Below are 20,906 nucleotides of genomic sequence, written 5' to 3' on the forward strand. Positions count from 1 at the left end.
TTTTCTTCTGTTTTGATTGCTTGTTATAATCAACCCTGGCAATGTTTGTTTGTGGTGATGTGTTTTAATTATAAAGGAGTCATTCAGACCTGGTGTAAAGAGAACGCAGTGATGAGCCTGCATTCCTTATGACCACTGAATGTTGTGGATGTTCGAAGTTATTGGTTCAGAGCATTTCCCAGTGGATGTTCCCAGAGCTGCCAAAGCTCCAGCTATGGGACTTTGCTTCTTCAGCAGCTCTCACCAAATGTGTCCTTTAGTTATTAAGTTAACATACAATGAAGCTATTTGTAGGTCTTGTTCTAAGTGCAGGGGTTGTTGTATTTCCCAGTGAGTTCATGCTTCATTTCTAGAGACGGTCAAAGGCTGTTTGCATTCTGTATTAGAAATCCATGATAATTGAGGGCTCAACTTCCTGTGAAACAACTTCAGCCACCCTTCTGGCTGTTACAGGTTAAGAGCACAGGCAGTGTCCTCGTTTTCAGATTCCTGAGCAACCTGATATCAGAGACATTTATACTTGTTCAATTTGAAGTGTCACTTTTGTGTGTGCCCTCATCCGTACAGCTCACTTCAAATTGCTGTCTTGGATTGCTTTGTGTTGCTGGAAAGTGCACGTTATGCTGTGAGACCACGACACAATAAGACTTACGGGTGTTGTGATCTGCAGAATTCAAACCCAATTCTGGGAAGAAGCACTGAAAAGAATTACACTAAGAGTTGCTCAATGAAATATCTGGAAAACATAAGTCTTCTGGATGGGTTCTGTGCATGTGAAGAAAAGGACCATTGTGGATGAGGACTGAAATAGAAAGGCAAAACTGACCTTTTAGGTAAAACACCTCATAAAGCCAGGCAAACACATCGGAAGCTTTTCATTCAGAGAAAGGACTGGGATTTCCAAAGATATGAATGACAGTATTGTGGTCTAAGTATTAAAATCACAACCTGCAAAATACATCTACCAACCATCCACCTCCAAGTCCTTCATGCAGTGGTTTACTGTTGGCAGTGCTAGGAAGAACGTTACACTAATTCATTTTTGTAGGCAATATTGCTAATTCATGTACTTAAGTGCTGAAGCAAGTTTTATTTTAAACTTGCTTTATAAAGCACAGCTCTCATGTTATTTTGAAGGAACTGCAGTGCATTGTTAGCATATGACTATGCAGATAAATTGACATGTTTATGTGCAGTAGAATAATGCAGCTGAAGATATTTGGATGCAGATTTTGTGTGCAGACTACTCACTTCCTCTTGCTTACGTGTATCTTTCCCTTTTCTTTTTAAACCCTTTTGTCTGAATAGTTTCTTTTCCATTTATCCCTGCACTTCTAAGAATACTACTTTGCCAGGCCTTTTTGCTCCTCCTATACTATGAAATACTTGAGTTTTTTTTTCCTCCGGATCATCTCCATATTCATTGTGGTCCTTTTCAACCCAGGCCATTTTATGATTCTACAGAGAAGTGTTTTTCTCTTGTGTGTTTAAATAGCTGCCATATCTCTGGTTCTTCCCTTTGGTATCCTGTAGAGTTCCAGCATCTTTCCCTTCATCCAAAGCATTGGAGCAGTGTTCTTGTAGGTTCCACTTGTCCCAGTTAGAGTGACAGTGGCTTGCCCACAACAGTGACCTATCTCTGAATGCTGGATCAGGGTAGGTGTAATTTAGTCCTTGGCCACTTTGGCTCCTCAACAGGGAATAAGTTAATTTAGAGCGTCCCGTACATATTTTGGGTGTTTCTGAATATCAGGATGGCTGTACTGGAGATGAAATTCACACCACTTGCTTCTAGGCTTTCCATTTAGTTGATGTGTGTGGATATATTAGTCACCTCTCTCTCCTCTTCATAAATCTCTAATCACCTCAGACAAAGGTGACTGAAAGCAAAGCTGTCTTGTGAGGCTAGAAAAGCATTTGGCATTTCATCAACAGATTGTACCAAAAAGGAGCAATATTCAGAATCTCTTAGAAATGCACTCGTACAGTGCAGCAATATCAAAAGTTGCAAAGGGCTGCAGTTTTTTATTGATCATCTTCTACCAAAGCTGGCTAATAGTAGCATATCACCTCAAGATACCTCTGAAGGAAATAAAGCTCAGATTTTCAACTTTGAACTTGAGTCTTCTGTCTATACATCTGAGCAGTCTGTATGAGCACAGAGAAGTTTCCTGTCTTCAAGCAACTGTCTTGAGTGAGAGAGGCTTGTTTTTATGTGGTTGACCAGATAGGTATCACGTGGCTCTTGCTTTTGCAGTGTCTGGCATGGAGGTGGCTGAGCATACCTTGTGTCTCCATTTCAATGGCTACTCTGTGTGCTCTTGCTGTTTTATTTCGCTTCTGTGCCTTGAAGCAGAAGTTGTATTGGGATTTTGCCAGCCTCTTTCACAGATTTAGTGATTAAATAAAGGGAACAAAATATCTGCAAACATCTGTTTTTCCTTTGTATAGAGGAAAAAGAAGGAAAACATCACCATTTCTGCCTTTCTCTAGGTATTTAATGGTAGATCCTGAAACGCTGCATGCTATATGGAAGTGAGACCTACTATGGCTGTTAATTAGTGACAGAGTGGTGCTATTGCCTGCTTGTGTTCTTTTGATGAGAAGATAGGAATGGTGCAAAAATCAGCCTGCTCACACTAAGTGAGTGCGTGTGCTGTGAGGTCAGCAATTCTGGGTCAAGCCCAGGGAGGATGTGAAGAGGAAGAAAAGGTTTGTCTAAGGACTGGTTTGATGGCCAGCTTTGTTGACAAAGTGGTCTGGAGGCAATAGGATGTGTGGGTCTGGCTCCTAGCCACTGACAGGTGTGTCAGAGTTTCAGGTGTGCCCAGGAGTTTCTACTGTTTAGCAAGGCAAGATCTTCTGATGTAGCTGTAAGTTTGCAGGTTTCGTTTCAGTACTTGAAATGCAAACTGGAGCTCATTTCCACCCACAGGAATGAGTTCCTGTAAGCCTAGAAGAGATAGCTGGACACCCCTGCATCTTGACAGAGAACAACATGCTTCTCAGAAACTACCTCTGGCTAGAGCAAGAGTTGCAAGAAACAAGTACCACAAGGCAAGAAGAGCTGTGCTTTGGTTGCTGTAGGAAAGACAGAACTCCTTGATAGGAAAAAATGAGCAGAGCTACTTACACTGCTAAGCCTGGTGCTAAATACTGCTCATTTTGTTTGATACTCGATGTAAATGGTTTTGTAGGACTTTGATGCAGGTAATTGTGCTCTGCTCTCAGCCCTCCTGGAGTCCTCAGATTTATGTGCATCTTCTGCGGTGGTGCCATGTCAGATTTAAAATATGGCTGCATCATAAAAGGGGCCCAAGCTGCCAGGTAGAAATTTCTGCTCAGTCATAGAAGTCACGTGGAAGGAGGCAGTTGCAAAAGGTCAGGATGCCTGAATTAAAAGACACGCCAGCTATTAGCAGCTTACTGTGTTAAGCTGTCTTACTTAAGCTGGCTGTTCTCCTGTTTTTTATTCATAAACGAATTGAGGCCGGTGGGGCAAAGAGAAGGAATTGCCTCACTTTTAGAAGCAGAAGCCAAAAATTCCTGGGAAAATTCCCAGGTAGGAAGCGGAGGAGGTCCAATGTTGTGTGAAGATAACTCAGTGTAGTCTGTAGAATGAGTAAATAAACACACCCTGAGAGCTAATGCAAAACACTTACTAAAACAGATACTGTGCTCCTTCAGCAGAGTATTGAAAGAAGGAAAAGCCTTGACAGTAAAATGCTTTGTCCAGAACATGCCCACTCCTGCTCTTTGAAATTTGCAATTCCACTGTTGTTTTGATGTTTTTGACTCATTTTTACTTCTAAGAAACTTTTCCATAACGCACAGCCCAAAATCCAGGTCAAACTCTTCCTGTAGTAGTGATTTTCTCAAAGCACAGGCTTTTTTCCTCCAGAAAGTCCAGTTTGGATCTGCAGTGGCACTGTGGTGAAGCAGTTACCTTGCTGACTTGTGCTTTTATTTGGAAAGTTTACGTTCAGAGCAAGAAAAGTGCTTTTAATCTTCTATGCCCGGCAAGTAGACTGCTTGTTCCATTGCTCTGAAATACAGAAAAGCAGGATGGCAAGGATTGCAGGCTGTGTAGAACAGCTGCATGCAGCCACATTTGGTTTCATGCATCACTAGGAAGCTGCAATCCCTGTTCCCCAGCCCAAATAGCTGGAGCAGTTTGTTTGGCTTTGGGCACTGACTGGGCAACCCAGCAGTTTTCTGTCTAGATAGAAGTCTACCAGTTTGGTTTTGAAAATATCTTACAGTGGCATGCCTTAGCATCACCAAGGCTCTGAAGCCAGGTTTATTTGACAGTGAAATAATTGCTAGACTTCCTAGGGGATTAATATGTGTAGTTCCTTGATTTTTCTTTTTGCTCTGAAGCAGCCTGTCTACCAAGTAGGACTGGGGCTTTTTCTCTTCTCTACCTAAGACGCTTTTTCTGCTTTTGATGTCTGTATGACTGTGCTTGCATGCAGTCGTACTGTCTGAAGGCTTCGGCATTTAACAGAGATGTGAAAAAGAGACACAATCTTTCTCTTCTGTTAGAATTTCATATTTTGGGAGAATTATGGCTTCTGGTTGATGGTGTCATGTTTTTCTCCCTGAACGCTTTTTGATGTCGATCTTCACAGCCTGGTACAAGTTGTGACTGGACTGAACCCTGAGCAGCTGCTCTGAGGCAACAAATGCTACAGATACTGGCCTGATCTGATGGACAGGGAGAGAAGGTGAACTTCAGGGAAAGGGAGGAGGGGAAAGGGATTTCTCTGTTTTGTTTTGTTGGTTGCTTTTTTTTTTAATTATTTTTCTTAAGGCCTTACTGTTTCATACACGCAAGCTGAGATTACCCAAGTAAGTTTTAAGTGAAAAAGAGAAGTAAATTGTGTTCTTGTGGAAAAGACGGTTTCACTGATCTGTCAGCTTAACATTTAGGCTGCTACAATCAAAGAATTAACGTTAATTGAGATGCTTACGACAGCTTGAAGCAAGTTTAGGGGAATTTTAGAGGTATCTACGCTCTTCTGCAGTAGGATGAGTTCGCCATGTGGGGGCAACATGCCACTGGACTTTGTCTTTTACCTTTACCGATATACGGAGGAAATAGGTGGCACAGTTGGTGGTTTTTGCCTGGACTTTTGTTCCAGTGTGTGTGGCTGAGCAGCCATGTTTCCGTGCAGCATGTAGCTTGTGTGTGCTTTGGGGTTTCATGCTGTTGATTCATAACTGCTGCTGGCTGGAGACTGAACCTTCTGGGTAGGAGGAATATGCTTAGACAAGCACACCCGTCAGACCGACAGGAGTTGCAGAGCAAGTACCTGCCTCTGTGTGTGTGTGTGTGTGTGTGTGTGCGTGCTCACACAGGTATGAACATATGTTGTGCTTAATTTGTCTGCTGTAATTGCCACTTTCACCATGAGAGCTAGCTTAAAATGCAATTATGAAAGTTAAAGTGGGTGATTACAGAAAAGGATTACATCCACTATTTTTTAGTTAGTAACTTGAAGTCACTAACTAGCAGACTTGATTTTTTTTTTTTCCTTTTAAGTGCTTATGCCTGTTTAAAAGAATTGGACAATACGGAAGGTCGTAATCTGAGACTTTTGGACTTCACACTTTGTAAAGATGAACTGATAGGTATGATGTGTCCTGAGGGCTCCTGAGGACTTGCCCCGAAGGGGGGGAGCAATCTGGAAAGCCCGGAGGATTGCCCTTGTGGTAAGTGCTCTAGCGTGATGGCTGGGGATGTGGAGGTAGAAAGAGGCATTTAAGATTGGAAGCAGAACAGCCCCACTCTTCCCAAATTTCTGTGGCATGGAAGTCAGTTTCTGTAGTTGGTTTAGCAAGATGCTGCTAATTATGATTGTTTCTCATTAATCTCTGCTGCTTTGCAAAGTATCTTCATTAATACTAAAAAATAGTATTTCTCCAGTCCTTCCAGGTGCATATTAACAGTAAATGAATCCAGTGTGAGAGAGTAACTCCAGAAAACAATAGGTATTGGTTTGCCTTTGTCATCCATTCTTTGTGTTCATAATGCAGCTCAAAACTCCTGTTATCCAGCTATCCCTTTTTACTTTGACATGATGCTTTTATTCTTTACTTATGAAAGTCAAGTGTAGGAATCAAATTATAGAATTTCACTCTTCTCTCTCATGTTTTCCTATCACCTAGGGTACAAGTGGCTTGTGGGTAAAGAACAACACCTGACTAAACAGCTGAAACTGGCTTGGTTTTCCTACTGGAGAAGTGGTCTGATGCAATTCTGAGCTGTTAGGCAGAATTTGTTTATCAGGGATGAGACAGGTTGAGGAATGATTCACCCATCCACGCAGCCCAGTCTCTACTGAGATGTCAGTGTTGATGTGGAAGGCAGGCCAGAGGACGGGCCTGGCAGACAGGGGAAGTAGGCTTATGTCTGGTTCTAGCACAGCCCATCACAAACTGCAGAGTACTTTAGTGAGTCCTTCTGGGACTAAAGACTTTCAGATGATGAATGTGGTCAGGGGAGTCACTAATTCTCAGTAATTCTACAGCTTAAGTTCTGAATGTGTCTTTGGAAATATTTTTCCCTCCCAGATGCTTTGCAGCTGGTACTGTGAAGCCAGGTCCTAGGAGGTCAGGAGAAGGAAGAGCAGCTGTCCCATGGCAAAACTATCAGCCTTGCATTCAGCCCTAGCTAACACTATGCTTAGGCAGGTAATGATGTTTGCAGCAAACTGCTGAGTGTCTCTAGGCAGTAACTGATGGGAGAGCTGTAGTACAAGGCAAAATACCTGCACCAGTTTTAACCAAAGTAGGACAGCAGCGCTGATCTGTGGTATCCAAGGCTCTGTGAACACCCCCACCCCTTCTAGAGATCCTGATGGTTCAGCTGGCCTACCTGCAATGAAATCTGTACCCATCCATCTTCACCTCTCCGGCATGGACATGCCTATGCATGTTGTCACAGAGTATCAGAACAGCATGCTAGAGAAGTAAACTAGTGATGTGCAGCCCAGTTATAGAATGCATCATATATACATTGCTTAAACTGTTTTTTAGGTGTCCAACCTCAATCTTATCTTCTGCTGTGCATAGAAGGGGAGACAAAAGTTATTTATTAGGTGATAGGAGACTACTAAGAAACAGAACTTCATAATACATAACTGAAAAAGATGTCATGAAAAGATTAGTATTTTTTCAGTCTGTGTTGTAGCTCTTTGCCACGATAAAGAATTTGAACTGGAAGCTTTTCCAGATGCTGTCTTTCTTGGCTTTTACCTTTATCCAGTGAGCAACTAAAGAAAGAAATTACGCTGTACTGTAGTAGGAGGGTAATTCTAATTATCCCATTTGGACCAAGAGGAGAATATAAGGCAAACTAACTTCAGTTGAATGAAAGAGTTATGCACAACCATTTTTTATCTCACCATGGTAAGATTTTACTTAGTCTTTGTGTTGCATCCTTCCAATATCAGCAGCTGACTCGTAATGAAATTATTCCTCTCCTAGCTTCCTTGTCATATAAATGATTCAAATGTACTGCCTGGTTGATCAGGAAGTTTGCCTTTATAGAGGTTAAGATGTGTTTCTATTTTCTATGCAGACAGCTGTGAAGCATGTATTGCTGACTCATGATAATAGCATCCATTTCCTCTCTCAGGACTCAAGTCTGTTCACCACCACCATGTCTCAAGCATGTTTTGTGTGTTTCAGCAGCCAAGCAGTTTTGTAAAAGGCTGTGTAGGTCAGAGGCTTGGTCTGTTAGGGCACTTTCTGTTTGTGCCCTGCTCAGCTGGGATTAGGAATGCATTGTCCATTCATGGGCTGTTGGATCCCTCAGCAAGCATGAATGCAAGGTGTATAGCTGACACTTTCTTCTGTATTTGGAATCTCATTCTTTCTTATCCCTTTGTCTGCCTCAGGATCCAAAAATGGCAGGTCCCTTCACAGCCTGGCCCAAAGTGCACGAGTAGAAGCACGAAAGCCTCTAACAGGATATATTGTAGGAAGGATTTTGCATTTAGGCAGTAATAGCTGCCATTTACTATCAGTGGGGCTGTATAATCTGTCCTGAAGAATGGGGAATGCAAGTATGAAAAGGAAACTACTTAAGGTTTAGGTGATGGCAAGTAAACTGGTCCCAGAGCAATGCTTGTGTTTCCTGCTGAGCTCTTTGTGCTGGGATGAAAGAATAGTTTTTGTCTCTGGTGAGTAGGAAGGCTGGAAATGAGTTGCATGTACAAGTCGAGGTGTGGGCATTTAAACACAGAACCTCCAGTGCTTTTTCATTACTGGATTGCTGCAGCTTAGCAAACCACACGTATTTCATGCGAGCAATTAAAGTGAGCAAGACACAGAGAAGCACAAACAGCAGGGTGTTGGTGCTTCTAAAGACCTGCAGTTACTGCTTCCTCTCTAATTGTTCTGATATTGCTTTTAAAGCCATTGCATCAGATTTGTTCTCCATTTTAGCATGAGCTGCTTTTTTTTTTTCCCCACAAGGAAATCTTTGTGTTCTTTTCAGATGTTAAAGAAAAGAAGGGATTGAAATGAAGATGACTTTGAAGTGTCTGCTTTAAAGGATGCAAACACATCTTGGTGCTTAAGCTGCAAATAAAGCTGGCTGCTCCATGGGAGTGCAATGCAAATAGCAGGCAAAATAAGGTATTGAAACATCCGTTTCAGTTAAGAAAAGCCTTCAGTTTACTGGAATCAATTTTTTTAATGAATGGAGTTACCTAAAATGTGTATTCCTGCAACTCTCCATACTCTTCTTTCCATAAATGAGCTTGTTCAGCTCCATTTCAGTTTAAGGAAAATGGACAACAATGTACTCTTTAAAACCTAGTGCCTTTCTCTTTTTAAAGGAGGAGAGTGTTGCTCGTCAGGATTTACTCATTAAATTTGTGAGCTCCTTCTGTCTGTGGGTGAGAGTGGTGAAGCTGCTCTGGGATGAAAGGGCTGTTCTGCATGATTTGTGTGCTTTGTTAATATAAAACTCATTTGCTGTTTTGCTTTTCAAATTGTTGTGAAAAGTCCAAGTTCTCACATATGGGATAGCTCTTTGCATGTCACGTTATTGGCCACCTATCCTTCCCTGGAGAAATCAGTGTGTTTCTCTTTTTTTCTTACTTCTCATCTAGAAAAACAGGCTCCGATGAGGCAGAACAGGGAGATTTGTTGAAGGTGTCCCTTTGTGGGGAGCACGGCTGTATGGGGCTGCTGAATCACGGCCTGAACCTCTGATGAATCACCTGAGGCTAGCAGGAGTCAGCCACGGGAGCACAGGTGAAGGCAATTCACCTGTGCTAAAGGAAGGGGTGGAGCCTGGTTCCACCTCTCCTACACCCATTTAAGAGCCGACTGCCAGTAGGGAAGGATCTCTCTGGAGATCCACTCCACTGGAGTCTATCTCGTGAGCCCAGGATAGGGTGAGTGCCTTTCTTTCCTTACTCCAATATAACAATTACATCAGCCAAGCTCCTGGATATACCCTACCATCTGTATATCCATTGATTATACAATTGGCGAGCCAGACCAAATATACTTTATGTCATGTCTTTCTTGTGGAATTTTATAAATGGGTCAAGGGGGAGAACACCATTCCCCTAGATAAAATGATCCCTGGGCAGATCCCAGGGTTTCTGGGATCTCCTTATTATCAACTAGCAACTATAATTAAGAAATGGGGTCCCCTGCGTACTCTGGGGAATATTTCCCCAGTGCACATGACAGAGTACTTTCAGGGACTAGACAAAGATGTCTTAGCTATGAAAGAAAGGCAATTAGCTGCATCCACAGTGGCATGGCCACTGTTAAACGCCTTAAATCAAGCTGAGACAAGATCAGATAACTTAGAAAGTGAAAATCTGCTATTAAAAGCTTGTATTGACAAATTGGAACAAGAACTTAATGTATTAACAGGAAAAAAAACAATTTTACAGTCTCTAAGTCAGGTCCGTAGTATTTCAATAGATGATAGTCATACCTCTGAAGTTCCTGGTTCAACAGGAAAGCGGGAGTTCTAAGTCAGATCTGGAGGTTCCACTTATTACGGACCCCCTGGAACTCCGTCCTATTATAACTCAAAAAACAAAAAAAGGGTCTCCCGAAAACAAATGTTTAATGACTTAATTCGAGCTGGGGTCCAATTTGCTGAGATTGACCGCCAGCCCAACCATGTCCTTCTCCAGCTTTGGAGACAACTAAAGGACAATCCAAAATTTCAAAACTACCCTAAGAAACCAAGGGCAAGGGTTATAGAGAGAATACCAACAACAACATGGAACCTAGAAGACTTCATTGTTCCTAATAGGAAAAAAAAATAAAAAGCCACCTCAGGTGTCTTGGGCCACGATGCTTGAGCCACGGGAAGCAAAAGAATTGGCCCTAGCACAGTTCATGGTGTGATGAGGGATGTTAGTCCCCATAGGGCCTCCAGACGGGACCGGAGGCCCTATGCAGAATTAACAATTTATTGGTCCCGAAAAAATATTCAGGGAGTTATGGCATTAGTGGACTCTGGAGCAGAAACATCAATTATTTACGGAGATCCAAACAAATTTCATGGAGGCAGAGTGATGATTGGTGGTTTTGGGGGACAAAGTATTCCTGTCACCCAAGCATGGTTAAAACTGGGGGTTGGGCATCTCCCACCCCGGGAGTATAAAGTATCTATTGCCCCAGTCCAGGAATACATCTTGGGCATAGATATTCTATGCGGTCTGGTCTCCAGACAACCGTGGGAGAGTTCAGACTTCGACAGAGATGTATCAGTATCCGGGTGTTGCAGGTAATATTAAGAGGCCATGTGAAACATGGGCCAATTTGCCTGCCGAAACCGCGCTGGATTACTAATGTGAGACAGTACAGACTCCCGGGTGGGCAGGACGGAATATCAAAAACGGTGCAGGAATTAAAAAAATAAGTGGGCATTATAAGACCTGCCCACAGCCCATATAATTCCCCCATATGGCCAGTGCGAAAGTCGGATGGCACATGGAGAATGACAGTAGATTACAGGGAATTAAATAAGGTCACGCCGCCTATTCATGCAGCTGTACCCAATATTGCCTCCCTAATGGACACATTGAGTAGGGAGATAAAAACCTATCATTGTGTCCTAGATTTAGCAAATGCGTTCTTCAGTATCCCAATTACTGAAGAATCGCAAGATCAATTTGCATTTACATGGGGAGGGAGGCAGTGGACCTTTCAGGTCCTGCCACAGGGGCATGTGCATTCACCAATGTATTGTCACAATCTAGTGGCTGATTGGAAAAAAACTGATAATGTTAACTTGTATCACTATATTGATGATCTCCTGCTGACATCTGACTCACTGGAGGCAGTAGGACAGGTGGCGGATTCATTAACCGCCTATTTACAACAGAGGGGATGGGCTATAAATCCCCAAAAGGTGCAAGGTCCGGGCCTGTCCATAAAATTCCTGGGGGTGGTTTGGTCAGGAAAGACCGAAGTACTGCCCAGTGCTGCATAGATAAGGTTCAGGCATTCCCAGTCCCTACAACATCGAAGCAGCTGCAAGAGTTTCTAGGTGTACTGGGTTATTGGCGTTCTTTTATACCTCACCTAGCGCAGCTGCTAAGGTCACTGTATAGACTCACAAAAAAGGAGCAGCTTTGGGATTGGGGGAAAACAGAACAGGATGCTTTTCAACAGGCGAAACTGGCAGTTAAACAAGCCCAGGCATTGGGTATATTTGATCCTACCTCCCAGCCGAGCTGGATGTTCACATCACTCAAGATGGCTTCGGTTGGGGCCTGTGGCAATGCCAGAGTTCTGTTCGGATCCCCATTGGTTTCTGGTCTCAGGTTTGGCATGGAGCAGAAGAAAGATACAGTATGATTGAAAAACAGTTATTGGCTGCCTGTTCGGCATTGCAGGCAGTAACTCAAACGGCTGAAGTTATAGTCAAGACCACTCTGCCGATTCAGGGGTGGGTAAAAGATCTGAACCACCTTCCTAAAACAGGGGTGGCCCAAGCACAAACAGTGGCACAATGGGTCGCCTATCTCAACCAGAGGAGTAGTCTGTCTTCATCCCCTTTGAAAGAAGAACTCCAGAAGATCCTAGGCCCAGTAACGTATCACAGTGATGCACCAAAAGAAATACTGGTCGGTCAACCGCAGAAGAGTCGCGTTCAGGAGGGAAACACGCTGGGGATGGATAGAGAATTCACCATCTGAGAACATCGCCTGTTGGTTACATCAGAAGCTACGGCATGTGGGACAAAAGACAATGTGGGCAGCTGCTAAAGCATGGGGACTGCCCATACAGCTACCTGACATTGTCCAGGCATGCTGGGATTGTGACGCTTGCTCCAGGATGAGACCGAGACCGCTGCCTGAAACAACAGCCCATCTTGCTAGAGGACACAATCCTCTCCAGTGATGGCAGGTTGATTACATCGGGCACCTTCCTCGGTCTGAGGGGGCGAAATATGCCCTGACCTGCATCAACACCGCAAGTGGGCTACTGCAGGCCTATCCAGTGCCGAAAGCAAACCAGGCATATACCATCAAGGCACTCACCAAACTGATGTCTGCCTACGGGACACCTCAAGTCATCGAGAGGGACCAAGGAACTCATTTTACTGGTGCAATGATACAACGCTGGGCAGAAGAAAACAACATCAAATGGTGATTCCACCTGCCATATAATCCAATGGGGGAAAGCCTCATTGAACGTTATAATGGTATTCTTAAGGCTGCCCTGAAGACAAACTCCCAGTCCCTGCAGGGGTGGTCAAAAAGACTCTATGAAACCTTGCGGGACCTGAATGAAAGACCCCAAGATGGTAGACCTAGTGCCTTGAGAATGTTGCAGACAACATGGGCCACCCTGCTTAGGATCCAAATTACGGGCACTGATCATCAAGACCCCTGATTGGTAATGAAAATAATCTTTTGCTCCCTGCCCCTGAGAATTTAGATCCTTGCACCCATAGAGTAAAATGGCCTTGGAAGGTGCAGGTAGGACCCAAGTGGTGTGGCCTACTTGCAGCTTGGGGGAGGTTGTTGGAGGTGGGAGGCTCAGTAATCCCTCCAGTAATAGGTACATGGCCTACTGATGTTGTGGTCAACATTCCGATTTTCATTGCTAAAGGGACTCCCATCATGTCCCTACGGCAGATCAGGGCACCCCCTTTGGTGCCTGATATTATTATGCAGCCACAAACATCCGGCCAGAAAGTGTGGTACAGGCGGCCAGGATGTGCCCCTGTACAAGCCAAAGTGTTGACCCAGGATAGAAACACGGCCTGTATTTTGCCCTGGAGGGCAGACATTCCCCTCTTGGTACCTCTGAAACACCTGTATTTCTCCCCGTGAGTCTTTGAGCCTTCAGGATCACCGGAAGGAATGAAATGTCATCAAAATGTTCCAGTGTTACTGTTAGATCATGTGTAACACCCAGTGATGGTCTGCATGGGACTGATGGAACATAAGATGGACCTGCACGGGGCACGGGGAATCCGGGCGGCGCGCCTGGCTCGAGGCCTCGATTCACCGGCGGCTTTCTGCGTGCAGACGGGAGGCTTCTGGGGGAAACAGAGCCTTTTTTGTTGGCCGTACCCGGCCGCCGAGGCGAGGCCGCGGCCCTCCCCGCCGTGCCGCCCAGGGCCCGGCCCCGGGCGGGCCGCCCAATGGCGGGGCGGGGCGGGGCGGGCTCGGCGGGGCCGGGGACGCGGCGGAGGCTGCGGGGCGGCGGGCGGCACCGCGAGGTGAGGTGAGGCGCCGTGCGGTGCGGTGCGCCGTGCCGTGCCCCGGGCGGGGCGGGGCGGAGCGGGCCGGGAGCGCAGGGGAACCCGGAGCCGGGCGGCACGACGGACGGGCCGGAGAGCGGGGAGCGGCCTGGCGCTGGGCCGCGGCCTCTGGTGCGGGCTGCGGCCGCCGGGGGAACCGCTGGGAGCCCGGAGTTCCGTCCGGTGCGTGAGTTTGCGTTCGGGGCGGCGGTGCCCGCGTGCCGCCGGCTCCTGCTCCGCGCTCGGTCCGCTGCCGCCTCGTCGCGCTTCGGACGTTTTGTCGTAATGGAGCTGCGATGAGGCGTCGGGGGAGATTTGGTGGAAGGAATGCGGGGTTTGGGTGCATTCGGCGGCGAGGAGCCCGACGGCCTGTCTGCGTGTGCCGCGTCCCCTGCCCGGGCGTGCGGCTCGGCTGGGACAGCGGCTGCCGTGCAGGGACAGCTCGTCGTCTGCTTGGTGTGGTGTAGCACACAGCACGGCCATGGCAGGACACGGCCGCTTAATGTGGTGGGAGGGGAGATGGAGCTTGTGCTGGAAGTGAGGAGCGTGGGCTGAAGGGAGAGGCGCGCACAGCTGAGGACTCGTGCTCTTCTCAGCGCATTCGTTGGGTTTCTGATGCATCAGGTGGTGCTGGCGTGGTGGTTCTCTGAGCAGTGACCTGCGGTGGTGACGGCAGTAACAGCTGAAAGCTTGCACCTGGTGAGCTGAAGCTTGTTTCCAGAGCTATCTGTAAGGAACCTCACAGGGCTCCTGAGGTCTGTATGTATGGGAGCACGAGGTACCCAGCTCGTTCTGCCTGTAGCCTGAGGACGGAGCACTGCAGTGACTGTCACTGACCAGAAGATGCTGTGCTTGGAGGGCTACTTGAAGCTACCTTTGCACATCTGTTGCTAGCTGATAAGCACTATATTGCTTATTTTTGATGTCTGGTCTCTGTTTTAAGGAGATGATTAAGGTAAGCACTTCAGGCAAAGAAGAATGGGCTGGGTGAACATAAGAGAGGTGTAACTCCGTGCTAACGACATTTTAATTTTGCATTGATGTGAGAGTGCCCGGTGGCATTCACTTTTCCTGGTAACACCTGTGAGGAAGGACTTTGCCACCTGCAGCTTGTTTGTCATGGCTTTGCTCTCTCCTGCCTTATCACCAAAGCTAGTAAAAACCCGGGATCTCCTGGTTGATTTTTAGTTTGGTCACCTGTGTTACATTCCTTCGGGTACCATCTGGCTGCAGCTGAGCAGAAGGCTGCTGGAGGGCTTTATTCCTTAGGCACCCCCAGCAGTGCCTGTCCCTCGTAGTGGCTGTTGACTTAGAGCAGGATGAACGTGTTTGTGGAGTGGTTCTCTGCTAAATAACCTAATAGTGGTATGTATAATTAATTCTGAGTTAACTTGAGTTGCTTGTAAGCTTCTGGATAACAGTAGCAAAACCTTTCTACGCTTTCAAGTTCTAGGGGATTCTGTATCAAAGTGATATTGTGGCAGCCAGCTTTGGTTTCTCTTTGTGTTGGTAGTTAGGGATGTTACCTGTGCAAGTGTCTGCAGATTTCTGCTGTGGAGGTGGTTTCCAGTCTTGTGATCTAAAGGTTTTAGGTCTTGGCAGTGGATGAGCGGCCGCACAATCAGGAGAGTATGGTGAAATAAAATACACAAAACAGTCTGAGAAAGGAACTTCCTTCTAATTTATCATAACTGGGACTGGTAGGTCAGCCAATGGGCAGTATGTGCATACTTCTCAGGTTGAGATCATCTTTCTCATGCTTTCTTGTTGTGAAAATCAGCAGCAGGAGGGCTGGGGCTGCCTCCCCGTGGTGGTTTCCAGCTGTGCTGCTGGGGTGGTCTCTGAAGGACGGAGCCAGCCCAGCCCCTTAGCAGGGATAGGTGTGCTGCTCAGGCATGTCTCCTGTGCCACGGTAAGTTTGTCCAGGTGGGCTGTACAAGCCTCAGAGCACAACAGCTGGCCCTAGCTGCAGAGGCTGCCCTTTGGAGCTGCTGTTCCCTTGGAGCAGGTAGGAAGCTGTGTGCTGCACCCAGGAGCAGGCTGCAGATCTGGAAACTGCTGAGCAGCTTGATCCCCTCTTCTGTGTTCTCATCCTTGCATAGCACATGGCACCAAATGTTTGGCCCTGCTAAATGGCGTTGGGAACACAAACAACAGCTCTGAGGGCTTTTGTTGTGTTTTTTTTCCTCTGCGTCAAATTAAACATCTGTTCTGCTTGCAACAACTGCTGCCACACCATGAAAGCAAGGATACTCTGTAGAGGTTGGCCTGCTCGAGCTACAGTAGATCTCTTTAAGTGAGATTTTTGCCCGCTGATTTAGCCTGGGTACAGTGCAAGCTTGCTAGTAAGATCCAGTTATCTGCCACAGAAATCTGCATTATGGCAGCTCTGAGCCGCCAGCATTGGTTGAAATGGTCACAGTTTTATGAGAGTCATCACTTTAAAGGATGAAGAAAGTTAATTGCTCCTGTTATCTCGGGGTGTGTGCTGACTTTGTAGCAAAGCCAGTGGAACGGTTTGGTACCACTGAAGGAGGAGCCTTGCACTCCTCTTAGCTGTTCCTCGTGGCTTTTCTTGTGCCGTCAGCAGTGTTTGCTGGTTGTGGTGACCTGGTTTAGGGAGCAAAATCAGCAGAAAAATTAATTGGGCGGAAATTAAAATGTCAGCGCTTAAGGATAGGGGAGGGCAAAAGTTTGAATATCCTATTTTCTAACTGTCTTCTGCAAGTTATCCTTCTTCTCAGCAGCTGGATTTTTTTTTTTTTACCAGTATTTCATCACGTTTATTCTTTGTTTTGATGATGGGATGAAGAGATAAGGGCTATGTGTTGATGGTGTTTTCACGTGGGATGCTGTAATTCTCTATTCTAGGTTTCATTTGGACTTTGCTTGGTGTTGAGAAATGGGAGAGATAGAAGGAACATACAGGGTCCTGCAGACTCCTGGCTCTCGTTTGGGTGTCCAGAAGAACGCTGGGGTGAGCACTTTGGAGCCGGGACAGAATCTCTCTACTGCAATGGCATTATCGCCTGCCAGAACGCATGAGAGGGACCTACAGATCAAGATAAAGATGTTGGACAACACAGTGGAAGTACTTGACATTGAGGTAAGAGAGGTTTGAACCTGATTTCAACTACGCTTGGCTTTGGATAATGTAAAGCGGATGGGATGTGCTGCAAAACAGAGCTGGGACATTTTGAGGCAATATCAGAGAAGAGATTCCTGTAGGGATTTTACCTGCTTAGGAGTAGCTAAATGAGTAGGACCCCTTGCTTTTTAAAATCTTGTAGAGTAACAGATGTTTGTGGTTTTACCAGACATTTATTTAAATAGAAGCGCATACTTTCACAAGAAATTCTAACTGTTATTTGCTTTGGGGGAGCACCAAATGTCTTGTGCCAAACTTCTTGTTTGCCGTATGCATCTCCATTGCTTTGGCAGCTGGGAGAGCAGAAAGGCTTTTTTATTTGCTACTTTTCGTTAATAATTGTAATAATTTGTATCCTCAAGTGGACTTGTTCATGTTAGAAAGTTTTTGCTTGTTGTCACGCTTCAAAATCAGTATTTAAAAGTATGCTTGCTTAGCAACCGGGGAAATCTGCCTTGAGGAGTACGAACCACACTCAAACCGGGGTGGTTCTCTTTCAAATAAAAGTAGTAATTAAAAAAAAAAAGTTCTTAAAATTCTTGTTTCATTCTTGGTTACAGCAAGTCAGTCGTGTTTGCTAACTAGGAGACATAGCTTTGGATGGATAGCTTTTTGTGGCAGCAGTGGGAGAGATTCATGGTGAAGCAGCTGTGGTAGAGGGGTTGAGGCTCTGGCTGCAGCAGTGCTTGCCCAGAGCTGGAGCTGGGTCTGGGGCACAGTGTGTAGAGGTGGAATGTGCTTTGCTGCTTGTCTGAGCCTCCCAGGGAGGCAAAAGTGTCTCTAGTGGGAGCTCAGGAGGCGTGGGCAATTAATCTGAAAATGATGTGGTGCTCCCAAGGAAGTTGTGCCATTTTACTGGTTAAACGTGGATCTTGCTTGCATATAAAAGTTTATTGGAGAGAACCGTTCGTGGTTTTTATTATCTGTTTTCTTTAAAACTCTGAAGTTAAGGAAGGTGGTGAAGTCTTAAAGAGGAGCAGAACTGAAGAATAAGTACAAAAGCCTTTCTTTTGATTCTGCCATCAAAGGGAGATGCATATCATGGCAAAAGACACTCTCCCTGCTGCCTTTAGGACTACAGTGAAGAATTTTGTCCTCAGAAGATGCTTGTTGGCACAGTAGTCATCTTCTGCGGAGGGGCTCTTTCTCTGCAGAGCTGTGGGGAACTGAAGGAGGAGGTTAATATTCTGTATCTCTTAGAAGGCAGCCTAAAATGATCCACACCAGCAATTTAAATTGAAGAGGGTACATTGCTGCTACTTTTTCTTCTTATTTTCTCCTTTATCCAGTGCCTGTTTAAAATACTTACCTGTGTTGTGGCAGATGCTGGTGGATACCTTCCTTTGGTAGCTCTTCCCCATTTAAGCCAAGTTTTTTTTTTTTAACTCCCCGGAGAGCAAAAAAGGGACGGACAAAATGGCATGACTGATGGGATGGGGTGTAAAATAGAAAGGGAAATCCTTCCTTGCTGTTATGGTATTACCTCGAAGAGTGAGTTAAAGGTTCAGTACACTAAAATACACTGTCTTCTGTCTAAGATCCAGGGTCTCTGTTCTGCATCGTAAGTTTTTAATTGTGAATTTAATCTATTTAAGGGAGCTGATGCTTAAAGCACACTGAGGAAGAACTTCTCTCTGAGGAATGTGTCCTGAATGCTAAGACTTGGAGAAATACTTAAATGCTTTCTATAGTTTAAAAAACTGAAATTTGTATGATTATGCTTTCTATTTTCCCTTCCAAACCACTTCATTTTTGTGGTCTTTCTCCTGCTTACATTTAGCTTATATCTTCCATGTACCATACCAAGGGACATCTGTCCCCTCTAAGGTAGATCTGCCCAAATGGGTGCTTTTGCAAACTGTATGAGATAAATGGCTGGAAAACTCAATTTACTTCAAAGTAAGTGGGGTCTTCCAATAGAAGCTCTGCCAACTTTCCCTTTTTCTTGGAGGCCTTGGATCAGCATAAAAAATCAGGCAGGCTTGTGTAAGTGGAGCAGTGTGAGCTGAGTTCAGTTTGTCCTCTTAGCTGGTGAGGGTCCTGAAAGGCAGCAGTGTGAGCAGCAGCGCTGCAGGAATTTGCAGGTGGAGGAAGCTGTGTTTTTGTAGCTGCTGGGTGCTTTTGTGTTCGCTTACAGTAGAGCTGCACATGGAAGGTATTACGTCTGTATCTGTTTGGTCTGTCTGAGCACAGCACATCTGCATTAGAGGGAGCAGTGGGACTGCTTCCATGCCATTGCTGGCAGATACTGATGGCAGATAGGTCTGTGCTGTCCTAAAACCCAGGTAAGTGAAATAGCAGGTGCAGGTTACAAAGATCACAGTTCCCATTTCTTTCACCTGTTTCCTCTGAGGTCATACATTTATATGAGAGCACTGCTATCTGCTCGCTCTGGCTCAGTTTCTTCCCTGCACTGGCTTGTAGGGCATTGAAAGGAATTGCTGCTATAACGTGGAATTAAAGATGTTGTTCTGTGGGAAATGTGTGCTTCCTCATGGGAGTTATGTTCAGTGCTACACATGAGCACTCTGAGCCAGCAGGTGAGGTAGTTATACTTGAAGTTTACCAACTTGTTTTTGAGTAGAACTTAGCATTTTTTTCCTGCTGCACATCTCTTTTCCTACTTCAGACTTTGGCAGTGAGAAGCATTTGATGTTGTGCTACAGCAGCAGCTTTCCTTGCCCCGTGGCTTTGCTCCCTTTCCCATGCACCCTACCTGCCCGTTGTGTCCCCATGCAGGATGTGGTACAGGAGGCTTCCCCGTGTCTGCTCCCTTGTGCTCTGTGTGCTCAGCTCCTTGTTCCATGAAGGCTTTTCCCCACTGCTGCAGAAGTATTAACAGCTTAAATACGTGGGAGGGCAGGCTGCTTGAATCCTATTAAGCGCTGTACCGAAAGAATCGAGATGCTGTGTTCTCTGTAAGCTCTGTGCTCTGCTTCTCCGGCTGGGAAGAAATAGTCAAAATTCCAGAAAGAATCATACCAGATGTTTGTCATTGCTCCGCTTTGGCCATCCTAAATATGGCAAATCAGCAGCCTTAGGGCTTATTTTTGTCTGACCTCAGCAGCAAAAGTTAGTAATTCACTGTTCAACGTTTGGAGTTATTGTAGGGTTTAAAATAAAGTAATTGAAGCTTTGCAACTTTTGGGTTCTGCCGTGTGCTTTATAAACCTGTTATTTTGTGTTTGGGGACCTGACTCTTCTGATGCTATGTAGGAGTGTGGTATTGGGTGGGGAAAGGTAAAGCCATGGCTTTCGTAGACAGGCTTCTTCTAAGGGAAGGTATGAAGTTGGTATTATAGGAACAATTTATTACTTGCAGTTCTTTCGATGTCAGATGTCCCATTATATGGGGGGAAAAAGGTTATATTTCAGAAAAGCAGAAATAATGTGAGTATTCCTGTGAAGCTTAAAACCCAGAATCCTTTTAGTGAAATGCAGATCGAGTGTTATCACAGTCCTTGAAACACAAGTGCAATATAAAGGCAGCAATAAATGTAGGAGAGCTGTATTGCTCAGCTTAACACAGAGCTGATGTGAAGCTGACCTCTCCTTAAGCTTCCTTTAACTTATTGGGAGCGTGCTGAGAGCTTCCTGCTTGGAATTGTTCTGTCTGGAAGGGATCAAGTAAGGTGAACCGATGCATGGCTTAATTCTCACGTATGTGCAGTGGTTCAACTCCTTTAGTGAATCCCTTTCAAATATCTTCCAAAGTAGCTAACACACAACCTAACTTCGTGTGCTTTATTTAAAAATTAGGAACTTGTGAGGAAAATGCAGCGCCAGCCACAGAAATACGGCATGCTTAGAGGCAGGTCTGAGAACCTTTCAGCTGGTACCTCCCAAAGAAAGGACTTGGCATTGAGCGAGGCGTCTGCTGATAGCACAACCTTGGGAACATCCAATAAACAGGGTTGCAAAAGCATGCCTTTGTGCCATCTGCTTCTCCTTGTAACACATTACAGCATTGTTGGCAAGGGCTTCAATGCGCCTGCTTGTGTAAGAAGGTGA

The 20,906-nt window shown here is 45.4% G+C and overlaps 1 protein-coding gene across 8 annotated transcripts in view; it reads left to right on the forward strand.

Annotated features, from left to right (window-relative positions):
• The first annotated feature begins 5,114 nt into the window (after positions 1-5,114).
• FARP2 (FERM, ARH/RhoGEF and pleckstrin domain protein 2) overlaps positions 5,115-20,906 on the forward strand; it is a 67,432-nt gene continuing 51,640 nt past the window's right edge. For 4 of the 8 annotated variants that reach the window (XM_085232557.1, XM_085232552.1, XM_085232560.1 and 1 more), the window contains exons 1-2: positions 13,594-13,726; positions 16,619-16,853. In XM_085232557.1, the coding sequence (XP_085088683.1) occupies positions 16,650-16,853 (204 nt within the window). In that variant the 5' untranslated portion in view covers positions 13,594-13,726; positions 16,619-16,649. Of the gene's footprint in view, positions 5,254-5,545; positions 5,716-8,506; positions 8,647-13,593; positions 13,732-13,751; positions 13,931-16,618; positions 16,854-20,906 lie in introns of those variants that run through there. The other 4 variants (XM_085232555.1, XM_085232556.1, XM_085232553.1 and 1 more) reach the window with 4 other exon arrangements.

Source organism: Meleagris gallopavo, chromosome 11 (assembly GCF_905368555.1).
Source record: "Meleagris gallopavo chromosome 11, MGAL_WU_HG_1.1, whole genome shotgun sequence".
NCBI classification, from domain to species: domain Eukaryota; kingdom Metazoa; phylum Chordata; class Aves; order Galliformes; family Phasianidae; genus Meleagris; species Meleagris gallopavo.